General features: G+C 54.5%; 2 protein-coding genes across 2 annotated transcripts; both read left to right on the top strand.

The window, feature by feature from the left end:
* Positions 1–2986: 2986 nt before the first annotated feature.
* BESB_056360 (putative ER-retrevial receptor Ter1p) lies at positions 2987–5045 on the top strand (the record flags this gene model as incomplete). Its single annotated transcript, XM_029364071.1, has 5 exons — positions 2987–3163; positions 3531–3663; positions 3839–3927; positions 4340–4427; positions 4927–5045. The coding sequence occupies 5 exons, from the start codon at positions 2987–2989 to the stop codon at positions 5043–5045; spliced, it is 606 nt and encodes a 201-aa protein (XP_029219994.1).
* A 4602-nt stretch (positions 5046–9647) lies between these two features.
* Positions 9648–12647, top strand: BESB_056350 (PHD-finger domain-containing protein; the record flags this gene model as incomplete). Its single annotated transcript, XM_029364070.1, has 2 exons — positions 9648–11037; positions 11194–12647. The coding sequence occupies 2 exons, from the start codon at positions 9648–9650 to the stop codon at positions 12645–12647; spliced, it is 2844 nt and encodes a 947-aa protein (XP_029219993.1).
* Positions 12648–15590: the final 2943 nt, after the last annotated feature.

Below are 15590 nucleotides of genomic sequence, written 5' to 3'. Positions count from 1 at the left end.
ACGCACTGTGCAGGAAGAAAGCCTCCAACGGCATAGCAATGCCGATAAACTGCCGTGGTCCTCTATTTGAGGTAAGCTCGATGCATGCGTACGAGAGTGGTTGGCAGAAAGAGGCGCCTAGGTAAGCAATGAGTATGCCGACCTCGAGGAGTGACAGGCAACGTGTTGCACTAAAAAAGGAGAGACGTTTTCCATGCAGGGCGGAAAAACATAAGCCAGCACACACTGGGCTCTCTAGCGCACATCCGAAACTTTATCGGATGACGGGTCAGACTGCAAAGAAGCAATTCGCGCACAGCGAGTCACTGGTGTCGAAGGGACCCAGCCACCGGCGCGCCGCCTGATCGTCCAGAGCTTGCAATCTGAAGAAAGATGTCGTCGTGCGTCTAATGAAGGAGACGCTCGGCGTCACAGATGCCTTTCACGAGAACTTCCTCGGTCATGGTTGCAAAGCACATAACAAATGCCCCGCGTGGCTTCCCAGATTCCTGTGCATCGCGCATCACAAAATAAGCCACGGCACACCCATTGATTTGGCGATTCGAGGACTTTCAGTAACCCCTACTATCATCACAGTGAAACAGATTCAAAATCTGATGTGGCGCTGCGCGTGGCAGTTCTCACAATGAGAATAGCAGAGCCAGCACAAGCCACCCGTTAAGGTCCACGGAGACATGGGTAGCAGCCTCTTTCCGCACTGGGTAGCAGCGCGAATCCTTGACTCCTGGGAATCCGTGGTGTTCCGAGTGCCTCTGAAGACTCGAAACCCGCATGAGTTCCTTTGTTCGTGCGGCTTTGAGTACCCACGCGCTGGTCTGAGCTCCCTGTGTAACACCGTTGCACCCGGTGACGATAAATCGTCGGGGCATGCGTTTGTCTTGCCGGGGACGGCGAATCCGCCCTCACCCGCCCCATGCAGATAAACCGTGGTGAGTTCCTCTGCGTGGTTGTGTGTTCGAGTTTGGTAGCCCAGCATTATGTGCAGCACTGCTGCGGACAGGCGTGACCTGAGTTTTCTGAGAAGTCAATTGTCCAAGTGCGTGTTTTTGTCACCGGTGTCCGTGTCCTTTATTGTGACTAGTCTATCCGGAGCTGGGCTGGTCTCTCAGCCAACACCGCCCTTCGATTGGTATCATTGTCGGAAAAAGTCAAAAGTGGCGGCGCTGGGTGAGCTTCTGCGTAGCCGGCTCGGACAGTTATATTGTTTGCTTGTTGTGCCCATATCGGAATCTTCAGAGACTTGTGGGCTGACAGTGTTTGGATTCTTGCGTCGGGCTGCCCTCGGCTCTTGAGGTTTTTCAGCGGGCCGACTTGAGTCAGTGTTGCTGTTCTGGTGGACTTTCGAGGAGATATGCGTTGTTGCTCTTCTGAAACTGACTGAAGGACACGGAACTGACTTGCAGCGTTTTTATTTTGGAAAGATAGCGCTTTTGTGACTCAATGCTGAGTTTTGAGAGGATGCGCCCTCCGCTGGCCACAGGGCTGGATTTGCGATAGTCCTGTTCCCCTCCAATGATTCAGCCCAAAAAACGCAGACTGGCATTTCCAGGAAATACATTTATGTATCAGAGAGGCGACTTCTCTATCAACGGGGTCCCGGCAAAATTGAGCTCCTGTCTGGTGAAGGTACAAACAGGTAGGTCACAGCGTTGGAACTCCCAATTCCCGCAGAGTGCTTCCCTCTGTCATGCGCAAGGTGTCGCTGTCCGTTTTGAAATGGCTATCGTTTTTGGCTTCTCCTGGTGCGTTTTTGCGCAACCTTAGTTTCTATGTTGCAAGCACAACGCCGCATTCCTACGCAACTCTCTATAGTTTAAGGCAACAAATGTGCATATTATCTCTTCCTCTTTCAGGTGGCTGCCACGAAGGCAGGTGTTTGTTCCCCATATTCGCGTATTCTTCAGTCGTTTCTCCTTTCAGCTTTAAGCCTATTTTATGAATCCGTCATCGCTGCCCCATTGTCTGGGTTACATGACTTTTTAGGACAAGACACCCATATTCACGAAAGCCTTTCGTTCAACGCAACACGACAGGAAACGGTGTCAGCTGCTTTCCGTTGTTGGTACCCTTCCATGCGAAAACGATCTGCGGCTAGGACCGTACCACTACAGGAGGTTGTGTTCTTAAAACAGGGGCTCTGGGGACTAGGCGACGAATTGTGGCTGCCGGGTCTGGTGTTATCTTGCCTTTCTGGTTGTTCCGTCGATTTTTTTCTGACGTGTTAAAACACGCGAAAAGGGCTTGAGGACGTCTTGTTGTCTGCGATATGAAGAATGCACGCAAGTTTTTCCTGAGGCTACAAGCGACTGATTTGTTCAGCAGGTTTCGCCACGCGCCTTAGGTTCGCTTCCAGCGTTACGTATGCTGGCAATGTTGGTCCGCCCCTCGATTTTCGTGTAAGTGTGCCTATCTCCGGGCTGCCGACTCATCGCACGCGTGTCGTGGGAACAGGTATGGTATCTTGGCAGGTTTCTTCCTGTTGTGTATACTTTTCAGGTCATCCTCGTCCAACCGAAACGGCCTCTTTCGGGGACCCGCCTGTTTTTTTCACATGCACCGTGTGTTCCGTTCCACATCAGGTTTCCGACCCTTTCTTTGTTACAGGACCTTGTGGCCTGCCTCGGCGGGGACCAGTAGTGGTCCACTGTCCCGTGGAGAAGTATGTCTCAAGGTATTTGTTATAAGTCAGTCTTTTTGGTTTCCAAGGTATCTAGTCTGATTCAGTGCGCGCTTTTCCGAGACCGCCACGGGCAGTCTCCGTTGAACTCTTACTGCGAAGGACACGCTTTCTGCGAAAGCTGCACGGCTGTAGCTTAGGTGAAGGGGGGAACTGCCAGTGTCTATCGAATTCGAGAGGGCGACGTTGTTGAGGCACCAGTCGTCAAGGGTCGTCAAAGGCACTAACCCGAGCAAGGCGCTAACAAGCGGCGTCCAAGGCCGAGCACGTTTTACCCTGGAGTAAAGCAAGTCAGAAAACCTCAACAAGATGGAAGTCTGGCTCTTCATTCTGGGTTACTTGATTCACTTCGTGGCCAGCTGCGTGCTGGTCTACAAGGTCCAGCAGCAGCGGACGGTCTACGGCTTGTCGATCGACACGCAGCTTTGCTTCCTGGCAGCGACGCTGTCCCGCTGTGTGTGGTACCTGGACACCCGCCTTGTGGAGGTACGCGTGTCACTCTCTCCGGTTTGCAGAGGCTGAACTCAAGGGCGTCGCCGCACGCAGACGGTCATACACCTAATTTGATACATCTGCGTACTTTTCGAGACGGCGCGACATTCTTTACAGCAATAACTCCTCGGCCCCTCGCCACCGTGTCAAAATCGACCCTGAACGGCAGGCGCATCAGTGTTCCAGCTCTGAACTCGTGATTTTTTCGGCGAAATGAGTGGCAGAGGGAGAGCCCTTGGTGCGATGGTGAACGCTGCCGGTACGTCGAGATCCCTGTGTTATAGCTCCCGGAAGCACCGCACTAATCCACGTTTCGTGTCACGCCAGTGAAAATTTCCTCGTGTCGGACGGTTGCCTGCAGACCTGGTTGGCCTATTTAGAGCTGCTGTGTAGCACGGTTATCTCAGTCGTGCTCACATACTACCTATGGAGTTACCGCCATACCAATACGAAGAACGTCTGGACTCCGTGCAAAGCTGCCGTCATCATTCCAGGTAGGAGGCAAGGCTGACGACAGCAAACCGGTGTCGGTGTACGCTGTCACTCCGTGAGAGTGATTCTCTTTCTATGAACTGTACCGTGCTGAATATTGCGTCCTTCCGGCTCGAGAGAGCACATTCCACGCTATCACACGAAAGCGTGGTCGCGCATGTCCGTTTCCTTTTGCAGTGTCTATGCTAACGGCATTTTTCATCCACCCAGGTCGGCACTGGTGGACCGTCCAGATTCTCGTGGCATTTTCGATCTACACGGAAGCCGTGGGCCTTCTGCCACAATTGTGGTATATGCGAAGAATGCTTGAGGTATGACCCCCGGCGACGCACAGCCGATGGATGGCAGGTGCTCCTCTGTGTTCTGAAACATCCAAAGGTTTCTAGTTCAACACGGTAAAATAGTATCGCGCAGGAAAGGAAAGTGCGGAAAGGAGATCACGAAACCGATGGTGGAAGATGAAGCACCGGCGAGGAGGGATGAAATCGTGCCGTTTACGGAATGACGGTTCAATCGAGGATGCAGTTGTCCTACAGTTTGTATATTATGACTGCCGATGGAGTAAGAGTAACGAGGGCAGTTCATGTGTCACCGATACACACGCCAGTCAGTACGTAAAGTTGTTGCGTATTCACTGGACTCAAATCTAGATTGTCATTGTTCCTGTCTCTACAACAGATCGAGCCCCTCACGTCGCATTATGTTGGCCTTCTCGTGCTTTCGCGCGTGGTGAGACTGTTCTTCTGGGTCACCCTTTACTTCCAAGGTAAGCTTGACGAAAGGCATGTCTACATGGCAGAAGCACTCCTGTGCTGCGACGTCGTTGGCGACCTGAAAGTCAGCCTGCCTCTCTGCCGCTAGCCTGTTACACCCTTCCACATCTGCAACAACGGCACTGGTGCAAACTCCACTAACATTGGAGCAGGTGCTGTTCGATGACTAGAATGTTCTTCGGAATGGAGATTCAGCCCCGTAGAGCATTGTCCCGTACTCTTAGGCCTTGCTTCTCAGCTGTCAGGTTACGAGCTATGGCTTCCACTGTGCGATGGGTAGAAACTACGCTTTCGCAGTGCAGGCGGTCTGCCAGCAAACTCCATCCCGGAGCACCGCGTATCACTTTTCTTGTATCACGGGCACCTCTTGTGCTGTCTGTGCGGCTGCGTGCGTCTATCGTAGATAGATGAGAAGGCTGACTTTGCAGATGGAGCTAAACAGCGCACAATTGCAAAGATCCAATATGTGTTTGGAATTTGATGGTTTCTTAGGCGAACATTTTCTGGGCCTCTTCCTTGCTGACCTTCTTCACAGTGTCCTGGCTGCTGATTACTTCGTCATGTGGTGTCGGAAATTGCGGCACGGAGGAGCGCTTATCTACAAAATATGATCTGAGAGATCTTGGGAAGCTTCACAGCCGACGAAAAGCGTCCGAACGGCTGGCTGACAAGTACTCGGAAAAACAAGACGAGCAGTTCTCGATCAGACGGACCCAGCACGAGCAGACGGCCTAGAATCGTCTGTGGCGGAGATCCGGTGGGACAAAACCCTGCATGTATGTCGGCCGCAAAGGCTGTCAACCTCTATTATTGACCAAAGCGGCCTAACGTGCGCTTGCACATCTTTTTCCATTTACAACGACTTTTACGCATAAAGTGTCACAGCTGAAGAGGCACTGGGCGAGATGCAGCATACTACGTGAGAACCCGGGAAAGGAACGTTGAGTCTTACGCGCCACTAGCAGTCTCACAGTCGCGGGTAGGCCGTGCTGAAGCGGCACGTGATGCTTCCCACCTATCAGAAGAGGCCCCATCTGGAAGTGGGAGTACCATGTCGTGAACAAACCTACCCGCGCTCGAATATAAGCGGGGGACCGCCGAAGGATAGACGACTGGTAGTGAGAGCGTAGCAGATGATTGAGGCGCGCATGAAACCGCAACAGGGATGGAACTCTGGACGCCGTTCTCGCTCGCGGCTCCTCTATCTTATCTTGTGGTTCATCGCCAACAGGCCGCCTTCATCGTCGGAAACTAGTTCCTTGGGCACTGTCTCAAGAATTTGGTGATGGCACTTTCCGGGATTCGGGAAAGACGTCGGGTAGAAGACGTGCCAACAGAGCTGGGCAGATTGTAAAGGACGCATACCCTGCAGAAGCTTTTCATGGAAACGGAGACGGAACGCTTTCCTGAATGCTCCGAGTGGGGTACCAGCCAAAAACAGTGTCTTACAGGTGACAAACCAATTTGTGATCAGTTTGAAATCCGGAGGCAGACTAAAGACATTTTGTTTTGGTGTCCTCCGGTGACCCATTTTTTGTGCGCTCCGGCGAGAGCCTGGCTTCAAATCCGTGGTGTGGGGTCGAAGCTCCGCGCCCTGGGCAAATGTGTGCGACGGAAGGTTAGCAAGGAAGCTTTGCCGTGAGCCACCAAAACGAGCCCTTCGCACAGCGCACAGAGCTTGTTCATGTGACGTGCAGTTCAGGCACGAGTGCGGAAGCTTTTACATGCATGACGGGGGTAGAGTGCACAGCGCAGCCCCCCACTGCAGCAACACTCGTATGACCGAAAACTAGATCGTGAAGACTTGGTACACCCGAGACCGGCTACGAGGGCCGCTGGCATCGCAGATAGGACGCTCCTCAGGCCATACGGGGCCGGTTATCTCCAAGGCCCATTTCGTTCTACGCATCTAGAGAATCACAGTTAGTTTACAGTAACTGTAGCAACTGCGAGTGCAAGCCCTTTTTCTTCGAAGATGCATGACATGTATCCCTCGCCCCTTCAATTTGTCTATGCGTCCGCAAAGACTAAGATGAGACATGTGCGGCTGCATACTCATTGAGCAACGCTGGTGTGCTCTTGAAGACGTCATCCCTTACATATTTGTCGTCTTGGTGTCACAAGCATACCATGACACGGACGTCAATTCACACCGGTTTCCGCATCCGTCCGTACACGTCATAGATGATCACTGTCAATGCTGCATTCTTGTATGAAACTGGCGCTTACGACAGTAATGCCAAGTACAAAAAAACCGAACAGTTTCCCTTGATACGTCACACTGTTCCGTCAAGCTCTGCAATGGCGCTACGAAACACAGATGCTTTTTAGCATCACGTAAATCGGACTGCCCTATTGCCATAAACTTCTCGCTTGCAGCAGTGCTCCTGAGGTCAGGGAATTGAAGCCCGCTTGCTTCAGAATTTGGTTCTCATAGAAGCGCCGAAAGATGGTAACAAAAGCGACCATAGCGAGTTCTTTGAAGACACAGGGGCCGCGTCATCATCGCTCTCGTCCTCCTCGTCAAACAAAGCCCAATCTGTAACCTCGTCATCATCCCAGAAAGAGCTCGGCAATTTGGAAAGGCCTGCACGTACACCACAAAATTTCGGTTTTTTCACTTGATACGCCCACCGAAAAATAACAGTTCACACGCATTTAAAACACCTCTCGGACGAACCTTCAGTATCACCGCGTTATCAAACAAAGTAATGAGATAATGAGGCCGCGACAGTAACAGGCAACAAAGATCACTTACCTCTTCCCAGCTCTGAAGCGGATTTCACGGAAAGAGCGAACACTGAGTGTCATTTCACAAAAGACGTTCAGATTGTTAGTAGTATTCTGATGTACGTCGACCCTGCGCGCTAGATGGGCCGCGCTCGTACAACGCACGGAAAACAGCGTCCCTACCACATAGAACAGAAGACTCACTTAAATGGCGTGAGAAAGCAGTCGGCTTAGCATACGTCTTCTCGCTCCCGACGCGAGGTGCCGAGGGCGTGGTATCAATCGCAGATACAGAAATCCGGATTTCACCTGGAGTCCTCGAAGTGTCCGACTGCACACTTCCGTGAGCGTTATCCTCAAACACAATTTGCTGTGCGCGGATAAAAACCTCCTTCTGCAAACTTGGCACCTCAACACCGCCAAGATTCGCGCCAGCCGATACTTGAACAACTACGGGTATTCGCATGTCGACGTTCGTAAACACAGAAAAAAGGATCGCCACGGTAGGTACAGTAAACAGGGCGCCAGCTCGCGCTCTTCTGCTGCTGCTCCTCGCAAGTGGCAACATGCTTGCGAGAGGACAAGGCCCCGCTTGTTGGGCACGCTGATCCATGTTCCACAAGACAAGCAAAGTAGTTTGAGCAGAGACGGTATCCGAATCTCGTTGTTCTCCGACTTCCGGGATCTAGAAGAAGAGACAGGAAGTGATCCGTCAGTCATCCAATCACGCCACAGCCGCCAAGCGCTCGCGAAATAGCCCGCCTGCTATTGAAGACGGCAACTCTTCACCATATACGGTTGTCGGAAGAAAATTGCTCCGTGCCGGAGGTTAAAACGAACGTACTTCGTTTGCCGCGGAGAATGAAGGTAATGTTCACGCGGCAGCGTGACGAATCCCGGAATGGGGAACAATAGGGAGGGAGGGGCACGTTTGGGTGGTCGAGCAACACTGTAGGGAAAAACTGAGCAATGGGGATCCACCTGCGGGACGAGCTATAGAGGCTATTGGCAAGGAATGGAGAGTCTCCTCCTCGAAGGAAACAAAAACAGAAGAAGGACTCGCGACACGTAGCGGAAAAGTGTGTGCACGCTCTTCGACGGAAATCTGCTTTCTGGGTGGAGGTACACGCCTCTCCTTTCGTGTCCAGCTCCCGAAAGGCACGCAGGGCCTGCAGGCAGCCCGAGCTTTTGAGACCGTGGAGAATAAAGGAAATGAGTACAATATGCTGAGTTCACGCAAGAGTTTTTGCTTTCAGAAAGGGCTCGAGCCGGGTTCGTGATGCTGTGGGGATGAATATGCCCTTCAGTGACTAGTGAAGCCTCTGTGCGGGCGACGCGAGCACCAGCATCGACGATGAGTTGCGACGAGCGCCATCCGTCTGCGTGGAGCACCAACGCAGTATAAGTAGAGGATAGTGGAAATGGCGGGAAGATTTTTCACGGAAGTTCCAAGATGGAATGACTCGGTTTGTAATTGTAAAAACGAGCGGAAAATCTCCATCGCGACCTCTAGCACCGGCACCCCTTGTATAGCGGCAGCTGCTGGCGACAGCGCCTGCAGTCTTGACGGCTTGATAGCCAGTCTTGGTAAGCCACGCAGCACTCGATGCTCTACGCGTAAGCGGCGGAGTGCAGCCTTCTGCTATCATCAACTGAGTCGTACTCGTCTGCGTCCTCGTGCAGGTATGTTCCTGCGGCCGAACAGGAGCAGAATTCCCGCATGATCTTTTCGGCTCCGGTACACTGCGTTTCGCAGTCTCGCCTATTTTTGCCCAGCTCGCTACGGGGGGTCACCAGCACACACAGCTAACACGAGCATAAAGGAAGAGCATCGGCTCACGGACTGCATGCGCGGCACGGAACACCAACTGCCTGACGCATCGCTTCAGCGTTCTCAGCTGTATCAAAAAAATAGACAGAAGCACGCCATCACTCCTCACTTCTAGAGCATTCGCCCTTCAACTACTATTGCCACTGTCTTCAGATATTCTGGGAAGGCGGATAGTGCTTTTGACGGGCGCGTGGCGCCGGAGATGGAGATGGTACCGATTTTGCGCTGTGAGAAAGCTCATGTTCGAGGCTGTTAACTGAAGAATGTTTTTTTCGAGGTGCGTCCAATCGTTTTCGTCTGTGTCGCTTCCATTGTGACACTCTATATACACAGTGACTCGAATAATGTACTGCGGTGCCGTCTGCACTCTGGGAGAGGACCCGACGTTGCCACCTGTCTCGCCGTCTAGCATGCAAGTATTGTGCCGTTCAGTTCAGCCCTGGTTCGTTGAGCTCTACTCGTCGGCGCGGATTTTGTTGTCTTTTTCAGAACGGAGGCGGCCTATGGAAGTCTGCATGGTATTGTCAAGGCTTTGACGGCGCGTCCGCCGCTGTGTGATTCATGCTGGACGGGCGCCCGCTACCTTTCCGTGCCCTGGTACTTTGAGTACTATGGGCAGGGGCACGCTACCGAGGGGTCGGTGTCGTACCACATGGAGACTCCACAGTCCTCTGCTTTGTCAAGGCAGCAGCCTGCAGCGAAAAGGCGGCTGACGAAGCGTCAAGTGACGACGGAGGTTTTCCCCGATGTCGTGCCGCTTTCGCGCTTGCATCTGGATCTTGCGTGTGGTGCCTGTTTGGGTGAATTTCAAGATGACCAGTGCTCAGAGGGACCTTACAATGATGGAACCGGAGGTGGGTCTTCGGTTGAGGCGTCGGAGTCTACGGCCGAGACCGAGCCTCTTTTAGGTGGTTCCTCTTCCTCTTCGTCATCGTATGCGCCTCGAGTGTCCCATACCGGAGGTACTGCGGATGCTGTTGTGTCTCCTTGTGCATCCTCTGTCTCTCCACCTAGCGCTGCGCACACGCGGAGCCGCTCGTCTGCGCGAGCAGAGTTCTCTCCGCTCTTCCCATCGGCGTCGTCGCATTTGCTCCCGCTGGGATTGATCTCCGGCTGCAGACATGTTTTCCATTATTTCTGCATCCAGAAATGGGGTTTCACAAGGGAGAATTCTTGCCCACAGTGCAAAACAAGATTCACGTGGTTGGCGCGGTACTCGAGGACTGGAGAGAGAGAGGGTGTGGTGCCAGTGCGGAGACTTGACCAAAAGCGTGCGCAGGTGGACGAGGAGAATTCCGAAGAGATCACGCGCATAATTGAGAATCTGTTCGATCTTGGAGGATGCCCTGCATGCGGAGAAGCGATCCGCAGCGACAGCGATGGCGGCGTCCTCGTCTGCGAGGCCCAGTCCTGCGGGGACAGGTACCATCGTCTGTGCTGCAACATATCTCCTGGTCACGAAAACTATTCCGGGCCGTGGGTTTGTCCCTCCTGTCGCGAGTCAAGGCACCCCTGCATCGATGACGAGGGCAGGCGGATTCGGCGCGATCAGATAATGGAGGATGGCTTTGTGGAGGCGAGACGGAGGCGACAAGGCAGGGCCCGCCGACTGACCAGCGTGCCCAGGGCCGCGAGCTCGCGTGGACGCCGCGGACGCTCCGCCGCGCCACGGCGGATGCAGCAGTTGCGCGACTGCAGCGACGCTGATTTCTCGGATGCGCACAGCGGCCGGCAGGCAGACTCAGCAGAGTGTTCTGAGGCGGTATCGCCCCATGTCTCGCAAGACGACGTCTCGCCCGGTAGGGCCGTCTCCAGTGCTCACGTGGCTGCTGAAGGCTGCGAAACGCGCCCGTGCAGAGGCAGGCAGCCAAACCCACAGGAGACCCATTCGTGTGACGAAATCGTTTTGAGTCCGGATGCTAGCTCCGACGAAGATGACGCGAGGCCACGGGGCCCGGCCGCGCTGGGTCAAGGCTCGAGAAGAGAGGCGTCAAGTGCGGCGCAAGCAACGAGAGGATCGTCGGCTCCCCCACCAGAAGGAAGTAAGCCCCGGTTCGCTCTCCACATGTGCAGAGGGCAGGAGTCTGTCGCATGCCTGTCGACGCACCGCATGGTAGAGCCGCGCCTGCCACAAGCGTAGGTGCTCGGTCGGTGCGGTGCTCACTGTTTGATTGGTATGCCTGTGTTGCACATTGTAGGCAACAATGCGGAAAATGCACATCTGAGGCGTCGTCTGAACGGAAGGCTAGATGGACAGCCCGCGCCAGGCGCCCTGGCGTCGTGCCGTCCCAAAGGCGATGGCGCTCAGTGGCTCAGGGAGATTCTCAGCCTTGGTGCTTCGGCAGGAGTTCGAGAACGGGGGTCCAACCGTGGTACTTCCCCGTCACCGGGGGTGCCTGAGCTGTCTCGCGTATCTGACCGCATCCCGTCACCTGTGTCATCATCTTCGTCTCGGGGGCTGCCGAGTGGTTCGCCTAGTGAACGGCCAGAGTCTGTTCCTTGCGCGGCATCCTCTACTCCGTCTTCTTCCTCGACGCAGCGTCCTCCCTCAGCGTCCGTCTCAGAACCACCTGCGGCCCGCGGTGCCGACACGTTGTCGTCGCTCTCCGTGTCTTCTGGGTCAGAGACGGCGAACCCCGACGATCCGCAGACGATCTCAGCACTGGGGAAACATTTGGCTAGCCTTTTAGAAGTGGGTTGGGAGCAGCAGTCCTCTTGCGTGCGATCTGCCGCATCTTCGCAACGTACTGTTGACCTCGCCGACCCCCCGCAGGCTTCAGGCTCGCCAGATCCGACTAATGGATCGATGGGAGCGGATGCCAGTTCTGACAGTGGGTCAGCAGCGGTACTGGACGCCGTTCCGCGTATTCACAGGCATCCTCCCCCCCGCCGCCGGATCCCTATTAACACAGAGCTAATAACAACTGGTGCGTTTCGCCCGAAACGGCAGGTTGCTTTTCCGGGTCCTTCATCCGTCCTGCTCAAGCGGCGAAGGCAGTTTTCTTCGTCTGCTTCCACTGGGCGCCGCGCATGGGCGCGGCAGCAGTGCTTGCCCGTTAGCGTCAGTGCCACCGTACGAGCAGGCACTGGAACCGTGGATTGGTCAAGAACGCGAAGTTCGCATGAAGTGCCGATCGCAACATATGCATCTGTCACTCGCGACGCTGTCTCTCGGCCCGACTCTGTCTCTGCGTCGATGCGGCATTCATGCGCTCCGGTTGAACGCCGTCCCGCAGGAAGTCAGCGCGTGGAGTCGGCGGAGACAAGTTCCTGCGTGCCTTGCGCCCTCCCCACTCACTCCGCCCATCTTTCTTCGTCTTCGGCTCTGGCCTCTCGCAACGGTCTCTTCAGCATCCGACGAGCTGTGCCGAGTTATTCTGAATCGGCATCCAGGGACACCAGTCTTGTTTCGAGGCCCGTGCCCGTGTGTGGTTCGCTACTAGTGAGTTCTAACGGCACTGACTCGTCAGCCCGTGACAATCGCGCACCCACCGCAGGTAGGAACACAGCTCCAACTTTCCGAAAAAAACCTTCGGCTGGAGGCGCAGCTGACGAGAAGAGGATCCCACGGTACCTTGAATTCTTGTGGGAGCACATCAAGAGGGCAGTTTCGTCGGATGGGAAACGCCCACGCTGGCTCAAAGCAATCTAGCGGCATCCGCCACAGCTGTCACGCTACCCGGCCGCGCGGCAGCCCGCCTCTCTGTCCCACCTCCGGTGAAAATGCGCCGGACGCTGAGGCGAGGTCACTGTGGGCGGTGACATCTGCCGCATATTCGTTGCGAAACATGACAGATCCGCATGTATGAATAGCTCACTTGTTGCTGGTCGTGCGCTTCACCCACGGCCCCGTGAAGTCGGTTTTCCCTTGCCATGATTGTGTATTCACTGAATAGGCATCGAGGCGGCTCAAGGGCATCGAACCAGACTGCAGCTCCCTCGGAGATGTATCCCCCTGGACTCGACACGTACTAGTGGTGGCGAGCAAGGTGTTTTCTCAGACGACGCCTCCGCGTCTGAGAGAACATCGGGCGTGCGAGCTTGTTCCGGGTCCACAGAGCGGTCGCGGAGACAGCTGAGGCCCGCATCTGAGCTGGTAAGAAAAAACTCGCCTGCACCTTTTCACGGTCGTGGTTGTTGCTCTGCCGCACCCGCAGCGTCTTCTCTCCGTCTGCTCCATGCGGGAAGACGAGGCACGACAATGTACTGAAACACGGTCTCAGTGTGGAGATGGGAATAGAGGCCAACTAAGTGGCTGGCTAGGTGTGTGCTCGCATGCCTCCGTGCAATGCAGATTGACACCGTGAAACAGCTCGTGAAGCCACAGTTGAGGGCTTATCACTGGTCGAGTTTTGAGGCCTACCGATTGGAGTTCAAGGCCAGATGCCGCAAGATCTGTGAGGAACTCACCAACAAACACGCGCCTAGTCTGCCACGGGAGAGAAACGCCGCTAACCACTTCTGGCACGACCACGAAGATATTATCCGAGCTGCTGTCATCAAGTCCTTTTCCCGCCCTGCTGCCATTTCTAGTCCCCCTTCGGATGGGGAAGTGCCACAGACATAAGAAAATTTGTATGTATGTGGTCCGGCGCATTCACCCCTATTGCGACTCCTTCAGTCTGTTTTGTTTCAACTCGGGCAGTTGAGCCGGTCACCGTCGCCCCCCCAGTTGCAGGGCTTCTTTGGGTTGTGGCATGTACGTGGGGGGGGACACTGAAGGCGCCGTGAAGGCTCTCACCGTACGAGATTTGTAAGCAGCGGAAACTGAAGACGCGGTCAAGGGGCAGTAGGTTGCGAACTACTTCATCGTTCAATTATCGGCGTGTTTTAGTCGTGCGGGCGCAGGATTGTGGTCCCGCGAATGTCATGTTTCGTTGGTGGCTTTGTTCGCACTGAAACGCGAACAACTCACTGATATTCGAGGTCAGCCTGGAACGCATTTCTCCTTTGTGCGCTTTTTCGCGCATGGGAGGTGCCATGCGACCGGCAGGGATAGACCAGAAACTTCGAAATTGTTTTAGCCCCTACGTTCTGTGGTCGCACGGAGGCAAGAGGCATATGGAGCTGGCCAGCCTGTGTGCGTAGGCTGCCGGCAGCCCCTGTGGTGTTCTGCCGCCCTCACTGCCAAATTACACTGACAAGCCGCTCTCAAGCTAGTGCCGGCAATGACGTTAGTGAGTGGTTCCTCAACAGGTACCTCTGTAGGATTTGAGAGCCGTCGCCGGGACGCGATGCTCACTCGCCATATATGTCGCTCCGGCAGCCTGTACATAAAAATACTCACGTATCTGCTGAGTGGATTTCCGGTGGCATGTGTATCGAGTATCACAGCCGACGACCGCCGCCGCTCATGTGGGAACCGCTGTCTGTTTGTGCTTGTATCGCAATGCACTGTGAACATCAGGGTTCAGTTTTCGTTTCGGTTATCGCTACTAAGGTGCCATCAACACTTCTGTAGGTATGCCGTATCCCTCGTATCCCTAGAGAAACGGTGGCTTCGCGCCTGAGGTGCCTTGCCTGTGTCTAACGTGGTCATGATTTTGTGGGCGGTAGAGGTTCCAAAAGAGGTACAGGCCCGCAGCAGAGTTTGTGGGCTGTGGTTTCTGCCATTCAGAAAACTGAGTGACTGTATTGCGCAGTCCGAGAGCAGCGGCACAGCTCCTACACCGCAGTGATGCGCAGCCGATACCTTCCCGGTTTCCTAACCGGTTCGGCCGGAGAATAAAACTCCAAATTGTCCGGCGGGACTGGTCACAATATTGTTATGGAACGTCCGAATTTCCATTGGAACCGAGCACTGTCGCTGTCTGGCTTGTGGTATCAGCATGGGTATTCTGAAATATTCCCGCCGTTTCGCTGAGGTCGCCTCTGGGCTTTGCGCGCACCACGCACCGGTTGCGGAGCGGCCGAGATTCACGTGTGGCTGGTATTTTGCAAATGCGTACGCATGTCAATCTTCTCTTCCACAGAGAAACGAAGGAGCGCTACAAACACAAATTAAGTGCTTGTAATCTGCTCTGAGGCTGTTTGATGCACCCACGCGTGATGCGGACGGTGTTGTTGGCGAAGTGACCAGACCGACATGCGCGGGTCCACCTGAGGAGAGGCGACCTCTTCTGCCGCAGAGCAGAGGTTTGTCTTCGGCTGCCACGCTGGTGGCGAACACGGAATGGTGATCATTCCTTCTGTTTGGCAGAAATTCCTTCGTCGGAGGGCGTGGCATTTTTTACGTAGTTGTCGCGAACGCGCACCTTGCATTCCGAAATTGTCTTCTATAAAGTCCAGAAACTGTGAGCCAATGCTATTGCCAAGGGGCGTCGCTCTCGTTTGTTCCCGATTGCCGTCTGAGAGCGTGGTACTGCGGCAACACCTTTTTGCTGAATTTGCTGCGAGCGTTGTACGTTACCACTCGCTGTAGAAAACGTCGTGTCGTCCCAGAGGAAACGTTACAACCGTTTCTTCGAACAGGGGGAAACAGATGTGCACACCGCATCAAATTTCTGTAGGGGAGTAGCTGCACACTGTCGCTCGCAGGCCGGGCAACACAGCAGATTCCCGTGTACCACTCAGTTGAAAATAATCGCTTTCCTGT

This window comes from Besnoitia besnoiti, chromosome IV, assembly GCF_002563875.1.
Source record: "Besnoitia besnoiti strain Bb-Ger1 chromosome IV, whole genome shotgun sequence".
NCBI lineage: Eukaryota > Apicomplexa > Conoidasida > Eucoccidiorida > Sarcocystidae > Besnoitia > Besnoitia besnoiti.
The sequence above is the reverse complement of the archived record's forward strand: the minus strand, read 5'-3'. Positions and strand labels throughout refer to the sequence as shown.